The sequence below is a fragment of the Pleurodeles waltl genome, chromosome 1_1, assembly GCF_031143425.1.
Source record: "Pleurodeles waltl isolate 20211129_DDA chromosome 1_1, aPleWal1.hap1.20221129, whole genome shotgun sequence".
In the NCBI taxonomy this organism is placed as follows: Eukaryota; Metazoa; Chordata; class Amphibia; order Caudata; family Salamandridae; genus Pleurodeles; species Pleurodeles waltl.
The window spans coordinates 614576623-614592493 of record NC_090436.1 but is presented as its reverse complement, the minus strand read 5'-3'; the positions used below and the strand labels follow the sequence as shown (position 1 = coordinate 614592493).

The window sequence follows — 15871 nt, the reverse complement described above, 5'->3', positions numbered from 1 at the left end:
AGGGGATCATTTTTAATCATAAGGTCCAATGGTTCTATATACAGGTCAAACAGTTGCAGTGAAAGGGGACAGCCCTGCATGGGCCCTCTAGTAATAGAAAAAGGGTTAGTTAAGTTCCCATTTAACAATATTCTAGTGGATGGGGCGTTATAGATACTTTCCAAAATCCCAAGAAAGTTTGGCCCGAAATTAAGATGTGTTAAAATAAAGTTTAGGTATTACCAATTTACTTGATCAAACGCTTTAGTAGCATCCAAAGTTATAACTGCCAAGGGTAATTCATGTGTACTTGCCAAATCAATTGCCCCAATAAATTAATGGGACAATTGTTGCATATGTCTGCCCTTTAAGAAACCCTTTTGGCCCCCCTGAACTGGTCCCCCTGAAACAGTCCCCCCACGATCTTACCTAACCTATTAGCCAAAATACTAGTAAATATTTTATAACCATTGTTTAGCAAGGAAATTGGTCTGTATGATTCACATAGTAAGGGGCCCTTCCCAGGTTTCAAAATGAGGGTAATCACTGCTTCATTCCAAGATTTTGGGAGAGAAGACTCTCCCATAAAAATAAGATCAAAAATATTTTTCAAAACTGGGGTTAGGACTCCTTGCAGTTTTACATAAAATTCAATCGGTAAACCATCAGGTCCTGCTGCCTTCCCTCTATTACCTTTGGAGATAGCCTGGACTAACTGGCCCTCTAAAAACGTTTCCTCCAATGGTGCATTTCCTTCATCATCAAGTGTTTGCATCTTTAAATCTTCTACTTCTGGCAGCCTGCCCCCAAATGTGTTTAATGAATCTTCTGTATACAAGGTTTCAAAAAAGATTACAAATGCTTTCTGGACCTTTGAGGCATCCCTTAAAATCGCCCTGTGGCGGAATCTCTTATCTCTGTCACCTCGTTCCTTACAAGATCGGATTTCACTTTCCATGCCAACAACTTTCCAGCACTCTCACCGTACTCAAAGTGTGCAAGTTTACTTGCCTCCCACCTTTTCCTTACTCTTGCTTCTATTACCGATAGCAACGAGGCCCGTTTAGACAGCAGTTCGAATAATATTGATTCATTGTTTTTCCCTTCCAATGTCCTTATATTCCCTTCTAAAATGGCCAGGTTGTTCTCAAAGTTCTGTATTTCTTTACTGTAAACTTTATTTCTCTGAGCAGAAATACTGATCAAGATCACCCTAATGTAAGCCTTGTAGGAATCTCAAACCACATGAGGTGGCGCAGAGTTCATATTAAACTCAAAAAAGGACTTAGTGTCTCTTACTAAATGCTCCACCACCTTAGTGTCATTTAGAAGGGATCAGTCCAACGTCCATCTTTTTGAAAGATATACTGCTGCACCCTCCAATGTTAAAATTACCGCGGCGTGATCCGACAGATGTGCTGGAATATGTTGAATGTCCACAACGGTCTCCCAAAGTGAACTAGCTAATAAAAAGAAGTCCATCCTCGAGTGGTGTTTATACTTCTTGTTATGATAAGTGAAGCCACGGGAACGCCTATGAGACTCTCTCCAGATGTCCACCAATGCAAAATGTTTCATCATTATCTTAATCTATGCTAACGACGTCTGACATCCTAATGATCTACTTCCTGTGGATTTATCCAATAAATGATCTAATACTACATTAAAATCACCTGCCATTATAATTGGGTACCAGACATCCAACAGTTCATTACATAAATCCTACAATGATGTTGTGTCGTCGAGATTTGGGCCGTAGTAAGATACCAAAGTATAAAGATTTTTGTTGAATCTAATTTCAGCCATAACCCATCTGCCTTTCATATCCGCCTTATGATGCAAAATAGAAACGTTCGACCCACTTTTCACCAAAATCAATACCCCCTTAGAATGGAACGCATTCCCCGTGCAGACCATTTGCTTAATCCATCTCTGAGATTAAAACATTTCATGAGCCTCTACAGCCGCAAGAAGAGACTTGCAGCATTACAATCTGGGCTGGAGAGTCCCTAATATACTAAAAAATATAATTCCTCCTAGGCTTAACCCGCAACCCATTCACATTCCAGGAGAGAATCTGAAGTCTACTTCCAACCATGTCCTCTATCTTTATTAAATTTCACGGGCTCTACTATAAAAGGTGTTACCCACCGGGCCTTGTTATAATGAGGTACACATTTTTTCTTTTCCTGACCCTCCTTCCTCCACCCCCCAAATACTCCCCCTCCCCAGTCCCAGATACCCTTGACCCCCCCCCCTCCTGGGGAACCCCACCCATATTTAAGCCATTTGGTGCTGTTGAGCGACTTCATCATACTATCGGAGCTCAAAAAAAAAAGAAAAGAGAGTAAAGAGAGAAGTAAACAGGCATAGAGGCCACCTCCAAGCTAGCCATCCTTGAATTTGTCCAATAGAGGGTCCACTTCTTGGACGTCTCTTAGATTATACATTTGGTTGTTTCTCATTACTCTCTGGGTTGCCGGGAATTTCAATTTAACTGTGGCTCCTAATTTCTTGAAATCTTCCATCCTCTTACCTAACTCCCATTGACTATTTGAAGTAATACGGGAAACATCAGATCTAACCTCAAAAGAGCAATCTTTTACACATAATGTTCCCATTTTTAAAGCTTTAAACAGAATCTTTTCTTTAATCCTCCTAGGCTTTGTCCTATTTGGCAGTTTCCGGAAAGGATCCCTATGGACACGCTGTATATCTCTACTTAAAACTTCCTCCGAACCTTCCCACACCCCACTCTGTTTCAGGAGATATACCACAAATGCCTTGATATCTTCGACTTCACTTCCTTCCAGAACATTCATTAACTTAATTTTATTTTTTCTCGCGTTATTCTCCACTGATTCCAGCCTTTCATTACCCTGTTTATTCTTGGCCTTCAATTCATCAATTTCGCTAGTGCTCTTCTCTACTGCTTCATTTAGCTGATCCACTTGCATTTCCAAGGCCTGGGTTCTTTGAGTCAGTAGATCCATCTTGTTCGCTAAGGTTTCACATACTTCCTGAATCCCCTTCTGATTTGCCTGAGAGACCGAAAAAACCCCTCCTGACTTCCTTTGTTAAAGAGTAAAGTAAGGACTTCAAAGAACCTGACTGAGAGGACGATGGGTTTGCTACGTCAAGTAGCCCTCGCTGAGATTCAACTGAGTTCACTTTTGGCTCCACTGAGATGGCATTCTCCAAAGAGGGGCCTATTTCTTCCCCAATATAGACCAAAGACTGCACCAGGCCTCCCGAAACGGGAGCACCAGAAGCCATTACCCCCAAGGGCATAGAAGACTGGGACACAGGAGAAGTCCAAGGAAGGTTTATTTGCCCTCCCCCTCCAGCTCGTTCTCCACAGCTTTATTTTATGCCAAAGCTGGAGGGGAGGAAGGGAGAGGGGAGGAAGTGGCCACAGCGGCAACTAAATTCTTAGCCTTAAAATAAGACCTCAGAGAAGGCGTAACTCTTCGCTGTCGGGGGGGGGGGGGGGAAAGAGCGGAGTCTGCCTGTTTGTCACCCCTGATTTTTTATGAGTCAGGCAATATATTTTCTTTCCTGAAAAAAGTACAGTTTCTTTGGTAATTTCTTCGGGGGAGACCTCCAAGCTATCTTCCTGAGACCCAAAAATGCCTCCCTCACAAAGGAGGACCTCCTCTTCCAAAATTTGGTGGGAAAAAGTCCCCTGCTTTGAACCACCCAATGCAGCACAGTTTGAGGTGTACCCCCCTCCTCCCGGTACCTGGAAGATGGTTTTTATATCACATGAAAAATCAAACTCCCCCAATACTTGAGGGTGGGTAAACAACTCTTTCCCCTTTCTGGATGGCAGCAACTCCCTCAGGCTACTCTGCTTCGCACGTCTACTTGTGCTGCCTCTTCCTGGAGTATTCCCGGTCGCGCCTCTCAGCGCGACCCTGGACGTGAGGGTCCGGACTCTCCTCACTTCGAGAGTGGCTCTTCCCCAGTTACCGCCGTTCTCCCTCGTCGTTGTTTCCGCTGATTATGGTTTTGGCGTTCTGACCCGTGTTGGGACGCAATTCTGTGGACGAACTTGAGGCGGCATATACCGCCGACGAAGGTAAGCCTGAGGGGGAGGGGGGCTCTAGCCCGCAATCCTCTACTCCACCTCTTACACGTCGGGCTCGAACAGCGCCACGACTAGCTTAGCAGCGTCTCGGCTGCTGACCACTGGCCACTGGCCACCATGTTCCCCAATCCTCACAGCTTTATTCTCGATGATCCGGAGAAAGACAGAGATTACAGACCAAGTGTTGGTCGGTATAAGGATATTTTGCGTGGGACCGAGGACAGTATCGGGATGGAGTCCAATCCATCAGGGTATAATGCAGTAGGCCCGAACAGGCCCAAGGAGGGCGCAAGCGCCCGAAAGGGTGTTTCCTTGATCCCGACAGTACAAGTGCAGAAGAAACAGCGTTCAAAACAATACTGACAGTATGAGTAAAGTTTAAGAGAATATAGAGTTTCCGCATCGAAAGCCCCGGAGCGCGAGGGAACACGTCTGAACGAAAACTGTGGAAAGAAAACAATCTAACAAAGGAGTCGATGCCCATGCGCACTATCACCAAGAGGAGGAGTCACTCGATCCCGTGACTCAGAGAAAGACTTCTTAGAAGAAAAACAACTTTTAACACTCCGAGCCCAACACTAGATGGCGAGATATGCATAGCATGTGTATCTGCAGCTACACATGCCATCGAACATATATTTATGTATATACACACACAGACATATATATATATATATATATATATATATATATATAAAAATACAAACACTGAACAATAGTACTATTTCAATGTAGGCCAGATCTTTAGTACTTCAGCTCATCTAGTCAACAGATATAGTACATAAGAGTGCTAGTGCAGTGAACCCTGCTGTTAGCATTCACCAATGACTAAGACTTATGTCATATGTCCACTTTATTGTAATGAAGGACATGTGGCTTGATCCTGTCTTAAAAGATTAAGGAATCTAATGTCAAACAGAAGGGTTACAACACAACAAGGAGGTGTGAGGTTTCTATGGTAATAAGTATTGCACTAGGGTAGGTGTAAGGGTTTTATGGTAGTAAGTATTGTACTAGGGTACACTATTTGCCAATGGAAAGGTTGATGGGGCCACTAGCTCATTTTGGGCTGCTTCCTACTATACTTCCCCTCTGTACAGCATTCACCTATGCCCTGGGGTCTCCACTGAAGTGTCAAAAGCTGCCAGTGCATGCAAAATCGACCCACAGTTTGGAGAGGTGTTGTGGGGCATAGCAGCACATATGCCAGTGCTTTGAAAAGCTCCATCAGAAAACACTGAAGGCAACCTAACGTTTCTATTGCCTAACTTACACTCATTTCACTCAGCTTGAAGGCTATGCAAGAAGACCGTCTAGGGACTGCTTGCCTAGTGACTAATGAAGTCAGTAGCCTTGTCCTAATACGTATGTGCCACTTCTGATAATGCCTTATGTTCCTCACAGTTCACTGCTAGTTTTTTTTGGCCCTTCGGTCTCGAACATTACTAATGTAATAGCAGTGCCACACTGAAAACAACCTGCTATTTCATATTTTTGTTAGTTAACCTCTCAATTTAAATATTTTTGTATTTTTCCCCAGTTCTGTAACTTTTTTTGACATATAGTCTAGGTTTTTGAGTTTCCCTACTCTCTCACTGTTTCCAAATAGCAGTGTTTTCCAATTGGACTTTTTCCCTTTTTCTGATTTTTGTCCCCCACATCAATTTCCTATTTTTCCTCAAAGTCGAGATATACGAATGTTACATAAAAATGATACAATGTGGGTAGAAAAGCAAACACTGGAAATTGAATGGAGAAAATTAAACAGAAAGAAGAAAACACTATTTGCCATAACTAGCAAAACCCTTCTATTCCTCTGCATTTGCCCAAGTGGCAAGTTAAGTTAACTGTTAGTTAATGTGTTAATAAGCATATCTGAAATGTCTTACTTCTTCTGTTTATGGCCCGGGATTTCTAGATTTCCTGCTCATGTTCTCCCAAATGCATAGTCTGTGCCGAATGCAAATAATGTTGTAATTTGAATGGACAATAAAACAATTCTGGACTGGGTCCACAAGTGCCATCTGGTCAACTGTAGATTACCACATGCAGAAGTCATTCTACCTGCCAGGTCAGAGGTGCAATGTCAGGGTGAGCGGAGAATGTTTAGATGAATATTCATTCATATTATGATTACAGCTATAGATGAACGTGTTAACCGTCATCTAGACTTTAGGGATTTCACTCTGCTTTCAGCCCCTGATATATTGATCAATCAACTCAAGTTGATCCAACATGCAGCTGCTTGCCTGATCTGTAAGAGGCCCGAGTAGCAACACAACTCATTTTCTGAAACAATTGCACTGGCTTCTAGTTCGTCAAAGAATTTTCTTGAAAATGATGGTCATAGTTCATAGAACCATTTAGCAAAACATTCCTGAATTTATCTCTGCCAAATTCATTTGGCACAAGGCCTCTTGGAATCTAAGGTATAATGATTGATTCTCGTTCAATGTTCCTACAACAAGAGCTGCTACTTTTGGTGATCGTGCTTTCTCAGTTGCTGCTGCTAGAAAGTGGGACTCCCTACCTCAATGTATTCAATCTGAATAATCGCTTGCTCGCTTTTGAAACCTTTCGAAAACCTTTCTGCTCTCTAATTGACTGTTATATGCTTGGTTATCACTGCACCAAGATAGGTACACGCACGTCTTACAAGTAAGCTAGAACATAACAATTTCCTCAAAAATCAAACAATACGTTTATTGGCCCTTCAGTGAGTCCTATTTTCTGTAATTCACTTCAGGCTGGCGCTTGGATGACAGACAAGTAAGAGACCATCCCCTGAGTGTGTTGGACAGCACTGACAACTTGCGGAGGAGTGTTGTGGCAGTGGCAGCTCGTTAATAATGGACAAAAGGGCTGCGCTCCTTACCCCCACCATTAATGAACAGAGCAGCAGGGAGTAAACAAAACAAAAAAAATCATCCTGCTACCACTTAATTAAGAAGTATAACGTTACTCTCTTATCTTAATTGTGTTACGCTGTTTGCTTAAGTGTGCTTTCACCAACAGATTTGTCTCCTATGCCGACAATACCCAGCTGATCATCTCAGTGACCGAAAACCTCACTACTGCCTAGAAGAACCTCCACAAAGGGATGGAAGTCGTAGCTACCTAGATGAAGGACAGCTGCCTTATGCTGAACTCTGACAAGACCAAGATCCTCATCCCATTAGCACTGGATGACTCCTGGTGGCCACTGACCCTCAGCACACCCCTGACCCCTGCCATCCTCCCCCACCAAACCACACACGCAACCTCGGCTTCATCCTGGACTCATCTCTCACCATGACCCGCCAAGTCAACTGAGTCACATCCTCCTGCTTTCACATACTTCGACTTCTCCAGAAGATCTATAAATGGATCCCAAAGGACTGCCGCAAAACCCTAACCACTGCCCTGGTTACCAGCAGACTCAACTATGGCAACACCTATATGTCGGTACCACCCAGAAGAACCTGAAGAAACTACAGCAAGTCCAAAATGCCACTGCCAGACTCATTCTGGACATCCGCTGCCACAAACACATCTCCAATCACCTAGGAGATCTCCACTGGCTTCCAAACGAGAAAATAATTAATTTCAAGCTCCTCATCCACGCGTAGAAGGCCCTTCATGACCTACGACCCGCCTACCTCAGCCACTGCATCACCTTCTACTCCCCAACCAGACCTCTCCGCTTCTCTCAATAAGCAATAGCCACCGGACCCCACATATGAAAGACCTCGGCTGGTGGAAGATCCTTTCGCCTACCTCGCGGCAAGGAGCTGGAACACCCTGCACCTCAGGCAGTCACCATCACTACCTCAATTCAGGAAGGACCTTAAGACCTGGCTCTTCAGCTGAAGCTCAGAGGACAAACCCACGTAGCGCCTTGAGACCCTTACAGGTGAGTAGTTACGCTTTATAAACCCTGATTTGAATTGTCCACACCTGTCAGGGCACTGTCTGCACCATCCCCTATTCACCCAGGGAGGTGTGTTAAACTTCATGGGAAAATAGTGAAGGGAAGCAGCCCAGCATAATAGAGGGTCCATGAGCCTGATGCTGTTACGTAAACTGGTCACAGTGAAGACTGGTATTTGTGGATGCAGCACGTTTCAAGGCTCTTGCATGACGCAGCTAATTGTACAATGGTACCGGAGAGCTTCAGTGAAAAACATTTGAGATGAATTCTAAAATGAACTCAATTTGCAACTAAACTTTCCATTCCATTCCATTTATTTCGCCATGCCTCCTTTTCCTTCATTATCATATATGAGAACATTTTCGAACACAAGTTCAGGACGTCTGCTGTACAAAATCCTTTCTTGTCTTTGAGACTTTAACGTTACCCCATACATAATAACTTAAGCACACCGTTTCTCTTCCTTTGTTTATTTTTAACAAGATGGGGTTGGTGCCTCCACAGGTGCAGGCAGGCCGGTTCTTCTTTGAAGATGAAAGCACAAAAAGACACGTGTTTGGCGTATATGTTTGTAGGGTCAGGTTGTCTCATAATGTTCCCAAAGAAACAATCCGCTTAAGTATCTGCTGGATTGTGGAAAGCGGGTGGGGGGGAGGGGGGGACCGGTGACCATATGGCAATACCAGAATTATTTATGTGCTTTAGGTCAGAGTTAATGTCACCCTTTCCAGTTCTCACATTATCTGGAAAAAAAGACGTGTAGCCAGATGAACATTTTTTAAACATTGTCTAGTGTGTATCGAGAGATACGTAGCACAGAACTTATGTCAGTCGAACAAATCTGGGCTCAAGGGTCGGCATCACTATGCATGTGATAAGGAGGGTTCCATCACTGGTACAAGTCTTACACGTCTAATGACAGTTATTCAAAATCCCAAACATGCGTAAACAACATAACACATTTTACAAGCTTTTAAACCGCCTGATTAACTTTATGCAAGACTAAGGTTTAGTCAAATAAATTGTCACGTCACACATTACACACCAGCAAAAGCGTTTTTTATATTTTATTTTACAGAGAAACAGTATCATATTATGACTAATCTTATGACAGTGGCTTAGGTAAAGGAATTCCCAGCGATGTTCACATGGGAAGTGATAATTAACCATTGAACTTTATACCTCAATAACAGAACCACTAACTTGATCAAAATTTAACAGGTGGTTGCATACTGTTACATAGGTATTATGATTTTCGCTAAAGGCCAGTTAAAAGTAGATAGAAGTAAACCCTGAGAAACAATCAATTTCACAATTGCCAGCTGGTTACAAGAGAGGGAAGTATCTGGATTTATAAAAAATTTCAGAAGGCTTTGCAGCAAACATATTATAGCAACATTAATCTTAGCCAGCCACAATAAACTTAACATTTAATGTTGGAAAAAACAAAGCATAATTATTTCTGTGCTACATGTGCTTACAATTGAAGGCAGGGTGCAATTACGATCATAAATTAAGTTACCACAAATTGTTTAGACAGATCACTTATACTACTCTAATGGATTACTAACTAAAAATCGGTTTTATTTCATGACAACTTAAAGACTTCCCCACCGTAATGGAAATAAACAAATGTTTTAATTTACTAAAAGGTGATTAGATAGCAGGGCTGCTTTTCAATGTACATATAAAGAACACAGATTGACACAGGTCTTACAACCAGTGATAACTACAATATGCATTTTGAAAAGGAGTACTCGTCTCCTATAATACAGCAACCGATGTCTTTGGAAGACCTAACTACAATGGAATTAGATATACATTATGGTAAGTGCTATGCAACGGGCAACATGTACCATTTTTAGAAAGGTAAAAGGTGTGACACATTGGATTAAGGTCTGTTTGCAGAGAGAGCTAAGAATTAAGTAGGTAGTTGCCGACCAAATTGATATATCCTTAGTGCAATATATCTATGGCAAATAGGTTGGTCTTGAACTGCAAAATCTAATGAAAATTAAAAGACTACCAGACCAAATGTTGTAATTTCTAAGCAACAGTAATGGATTTTAATTTTATTGGTTTTCACACATATTACCGGAAGGAACTACAGAAAGGGAAAACAAGTACATTCATTAGTTTGAAAACTAAAAAAAACAAGTTTCAAGAATGCTCATGCTAACGAGGCAGTTTTGAATTGGCATTTAGAGTGAAAGAACCTGGATGCACCATTTCCACTTTACTGGTCCAAACCGGATGCAGAGGCAAAGAATTAAGTGAAAGGCATATTGCTGCTATAAAACAATATGAACGAAGGAAAAAAAGGCACATTGTAACTAGACAACATTTACAAAGTGACACAGAATCAGGGCCACGGCACAGTTCCTTTTTAACCAGATTGGAGAGAGAGAGTGAAAAATGAAGTAGACAGAAGGCGCAAAGCGCATTAGAGATAAAAGGGACGTCTAGAACGTTTTCAATATTGGCAGGATGCTAGTTCTGTTCACAAGCTGGCAGTGAATAAAGCTCCCAAAAACTACTTTCTGAATTGCACCCTCGAAAACAACACAGATATGGGGATGCCATTGTAGTCAATATTTACAAATTAACTATCAGATTAAATTAAACACAATCTAATTATTAATCCTTACCTTGCAAGTCCAATACCGAATCCTGCAAATCTATTCAATTGCTCTGAAATAAATTAAAAAGAAAAGAGAAAGTTTAAGATGATTATTCAAAAGTAGCATCAGTCACCTTTAGGAGGGGTTTGAGCAATAACATCTGCATATCTTTGAATAGGATGGAACTGAATTGCTGTGTACTGAATACCATGTGTTACTTTGATGATGTTTACATTGTGGTCAGTATAGTGAAAGAACTCTACTATGCAAGTAAGGCGGAACGGTTTTTTATCATATATATTACCTAGTGGCGGTCGCCACTATGTAGTTATTATAGTTAGGACATGTTTTTCCATAGATGGAGCGTTTTTTGTTTTGCCAATAACATTGGCACCGCTTGACGAAAAAGTGTGTTTCCCATGTTAATTCCAATAGGTCTTTAAACACAACTACAGCCCGAACCATTGAATTACACCAGATTTGGCAGGAGGCTAGATCTTGGAGCGCAGATCGCGCTTTTGTTATTTGATGTAAATCTGTTCAGTAGTTTTAGAGTTATCAATATTTCTTTTCCTTTTGATTTCTGGGCGGAGCCTAAGCACTCATCTCGTGTGTCCCCACCAAATTCTGACACAGACGTTTGTCTGACATATGCATGTCATTGGTTTTGGGGAAAAAAGTACTGTGACATGTGCATGACTTCAGTGGTCTCAGGCCCATGTGTAGTGACCACACAATGTACACAAGTCATGCAAAATCCCTACCTTCGAGTCTGGCGACAGCGGGGTCGAGATTACTGAAGTCATGCACATGTCACACTTTTTTTAATCCCCCTTTCTCTCAGCCTCCACTTGACGAATCACCCCAAAACTTACCATGCACAGAAAGACACAGTAGGACACTTTTTGGGGAAAATTTAGTGAACATTTGTCAAAATGTGTAAAAGTTCTAGGCAAGTAAAACAATGCCTTTCCTATGGAAATTAGGTTATAGGCAATTCAAAAAATGTTTTTCCTATAGAAACTGGGTTCTAACCATGACTATGTACTGGAGACCACCTGTAGGTAATATATAGACACACACTAATTCCATGTCCGCTTCACGCTGTGTTCCAGTGGAGCGTCACTACCCGACATCTATAAAATCCATTGTACAATGTAGTGACAGCCACAAAGACGCGCACTCCAGATGATACTTGCCAAAAAGTAATTTATTCAGGCTACTTCCAGCGCCAGCAAAGCATTTTAGACTTCCAGGCCTTGCTACTTCCAGCCTCTGCAATGCGTTTTGGCCTACCTAGCCTTCAGCAAGGCCGGGAAGGCCAAAATGCGTTGCAGGGGCTGAAAGCAGCTTGAGTAAATTACTTTTTGGCAAGTACCAACCTGAGTGTGTGTGTCTTTGTGGCTATCACTATGTTGTGCGATGGATACATATATGTATATATATATATATTACCTACTGGTGGTCGCCCGCAGGTAGTTATAGTTGGGACCATGATTCCATAGAAAAAGTGTTTTTTTGACTTGCTTATACCTTTGGCACCGTTTGAAGAATCCTCCACTGAGGCTTTTGGGGTGATCCTTCAAGAGGGGGCCGAGAAAAAGGAGTGGTCAAAAAAGCATGCATTTCCCATGTTAATTCCCACAGGAGTTTTGAACACGTCTACATCCCAAACCGTTGGACGGAACTACACCAAATTTGGCGGAAAGGTAGCTTTCGCCACACAGATTAAGCTTTTTGATGTAAATCCGTTCAGATGTTTAAGAGAAATTAAAGGAAATCCAAATTTGTACATCTAGGGTTGCAGATACTCCTGACAACTTTGTGAATAATAAGAGCTTGTGCAGAGAACTGCAGAGCTCTGATTGACTGCCAACACTTTAACCAGGATGTGCTGGCAGCCATTTTTGGACTCTGCTTCAATCAAGTCCCACCTCTGAGCCCCCACAAAAAAAAAACCCACAAACGCAGGCTCCTGTGCTTGTTTTGAAAAAGCCCCCAGTTGAACCAGGTCCCAGGGACATGTAAAATGTAAAGGTGGGGGCACACAGGGCCCCCTTCTTGGGCTTATTTATGTCCTGTGGACCACCACCTCCCCAGGGCTTTGATTCAATTATATGGGGTGCTTGCCCTGCCCCCCGCATCCCCAGGGACCACCAACTCCTCGGGCCTTATATTCAACTATAGCAGCCCCACCTTGCAGTCCCGGGCACCGCCATCTGCCCAGGGCAAAAGTTTAAATTAACACAGGGGGCAATTCATTTCACATTAAGGGGGGGGGCACGTGGCACCCTCCTGTAGCTCCGGGGAACTGCCACCTCCCTGGGGCTGGAAAAAGATAATGAAGGGAGTCCACTACAGACCCCTGGCCCCGTGGACCTTCACCTCCCTGGGGTAATTGATTAAAGTTGAAGGGGGGGGGGGCGCACGGCCTGCCTCGTGGAGCCAACAATTGCCCTGGGGACCGCCACCTCCAGGGCCAGCTCCAGCTATCTCCCCAGATGCTTTGACAGCTCCCGCCAAGCCAGAGCAAACAACTCTTACTTGCTGGGAGTAGAGGTTTCCTCTGTTTCCCTGCTCAGAGACATGCAGGTAGGAAAATAGAAGAAACCATTACTCTCATAGAGCGGGAGCTGCATCAACCAGCAGAAAGTGCTCCATTTGGATAGACATTTTTTTGCAAAGCTGTGGACTCTTATTGGGTAAGCGAGCAGGTGGGCTTCAGAAATGGCCATGATGCTCATTTCACAGAAATTAAATCTCAACAGGAAGCACTTACAAATACAGATGTAGCGGTGCCCAGTTGAAGTTCCACTTCTGGAAAGAACAAATGATTCTAACTCCTAGGCTAGACGAAGGCAAAGCAAGTGTGTTTATTTTGCGAGTCCATATTGAAAAATGATCTCAAATTCTTTGTGGAGGTGAATGCATATTTCATCTATTGAAGCGCAATCAGACACTCTCACACCCACATATACTCTCTCACACCCAGACAATTTCACAGCCACTCTCACACCCAGTGACACCCTCTCACACCTATGCTCACACCCAGAGAGACAGGCCTTGTGGCCAACTCCTGCCGGGCGATGACATAGGCCGTGTGCAGTGTGGGGCTGGGTAGTTGGCCACAGAGACTGGCCAAAGGCCGTGCGCAGGGTTGGGTGGTTATAGGGGGTTGGCCGTAGGCCCTATAGCCAACCCATGCCGCGCACGGATTACCAAATAGTAATGAAAATTACTTTACGTAAAAAAAAATACCATAGAAATTCACTGAAAAAAAATACATAGGTTACAGGGAGTTATAGTCACCTTAGGCCGTGAGTTATAGTTTCCTGAAATAACTAACTATAGCTGCTGAATTTCTCTGGTTTTGCACGAGTAAATTCAGAACCCAATTATAACGCCCTGTATTGTATAGTGAATTTTTAAGATTTTTTTTTCATATTTCCTAACTATAACATCCCTGTAATCTTTGTTTTTTTTCTGTGAATATATGTATCTATACAAACATACACACACACAAACATATTTAAAAATATATACATTGGGGGAGGGGGCTGCGCAGCGAGAGTTGGCCGCACGACCACAAGGCCTCCTGCCCCGGCAGATTTGGGCCCCAGGGAGCCCATCCCCAAGGGCCCACTACAATTTCATGGGTGTGGCCACACAGCCCCCATCCCTGGGCCCATGTCAGTCCCGGGGACCCCATCCCCCAGGGAACACAGTGTGCAACGGAACCACAGAAGGAGCCAGAATGCCCCCATGGTCCCTGCCAGCCCCTCCCTCCGGCGGGAGCCAGCACTGCTGTCACAGAGAGGGAGCAGCTAAAGATGCAGCCCCTCTCTGAGAGCAATCCTTTCCTCTGTTTCCCTGCCTGCATTTCTGCAGGCAGGGAAACCGCTTGCAGCAAGTGAGAGCTGTTTGACAGTGGAGTGGTTGCTCTGACTTGGCAGGAGCTGTCAAAGCTCGCCAAGTGAGAATAGATAACTATGTCCTGGGGGTGAGCACCCCAGGACAGAGCAGGAACCAGTCCTGGGGTGACTGTCTTCAGGGCCATCTATGGCTCCTTGCGGCCCCCTTCCAACTTCAGGCCTTGGAAGGTGGTGGTCCCACAGATGGCATTGGAACAAACTGTCTGGTTGAGAATCTGGCGTCACTGAGGATCAGTGAAGGTTCAACTTAACATCGCAGCTCTGCCTCCATCAGGGGATTCTGTTATACCAGTGCTTGAAAACACTTTGGTGGGGGTTACCCCTGGGTCGATGGATGATATTGTTTAAAGTGGTTTGTTCTGACATTGTATTATCATCTCTTGCTCTGCTCCCCTTTTCTCCACTTTTTGCTTTTTTGGTGAGCAAGTTGATTATGTGGGTCAATTAGCCTGTGAGTAATCCTTCTCTTTCTTGAATCCTACCGCCCGCTTTCAATGCTTAACACTGACTACAAGATCCTGTGTAAGGTACTGGCTACTCTCTTACTCTCCCATATGTGTCTTTGGTTCACTTTGATCAGACGGGCTTTAACCAGACACAGAGCACCATGCCTATTATTAGTCAGTTGCTCCTGGCCTTGGACCAAGGAGGGCATTTACTGGTGAGGCAGCCTGTTCTTTCGCTGGACATCAAAAAAGGATTTGACTTGCTCCGTTAGGAGTTTCCATATGCTACCATGTTTGGCATGGGCCTTGGTCTTCCCTTTGTCAGGTGGACGAATCTCCTATGCAATTGCCCGCCTGCTAAGATCCTCACCAACTCTCTGATATCGGAGGCTTTCAAAGTGGAACGGGTACCCCACAAGGCTCTCTACTATCCCCACTATTCGCGGTTGCCATGGAAGCGTGCACTTTAAGTTTGCTTGGGCAGATATTATTGCCGACTGAGCCTCACTGATGAATGTACAAACGTTTCATTATATGTGGATATGTTACTGTATCTGAGAGGTGAGGGCGTTGACTTGAAGGGGGTGGTGACAGACCTAACAGATTTTGCCTGTAATTCAGGTCAAGAGGTCAACTGGAGCAAGTCTTGGGTCTATCCCCTTCGGGGGAGGTGGTGGAGTGTAGGTCCATTTCCGTGGCGCTAGCATTGTGGTGGGAGTGTCGCACTATTCGATACCTGGGTGTTGCCATCTATCGGTCAGAGGAACTGATGTTTGACAGCAACTATAGTCGCGCTCTCGCTGGTGTGAGACGATTGGTGGCATTCTGGATGATGTTGCTCCTTTCGATGAATGACAGGGATGCTGTCTCCAAGATGGTTGTCCTGTCCAGTC

The 15871-nt window shown here is 43.7% G+C and overlaps 1 protein-coding gene across 2 annotated transcripts in view; it reads right to left on the bottom strand.

Moving 5' to 3' along the window:
• SLC25A46 (solute carrier family 25 member 46) overlaps positions 1–15871 on the bottom strand; it is a 225300-nt gene that overhangs the window by 68934 nt on the left and 140495 nt on the right. For both annotated transcript variants that reach the window (XM_069226441.1, XM_069226449.1), the window contains exon 3: positions 10628–10670. In XM_069226441.1, the coding sequence (XP_069082542.1) occupies positions 10628–10670 (43 nt within the window). The remainder of the gene's footprint in view (positions 1–10627; positions 10671–15871) is intronic.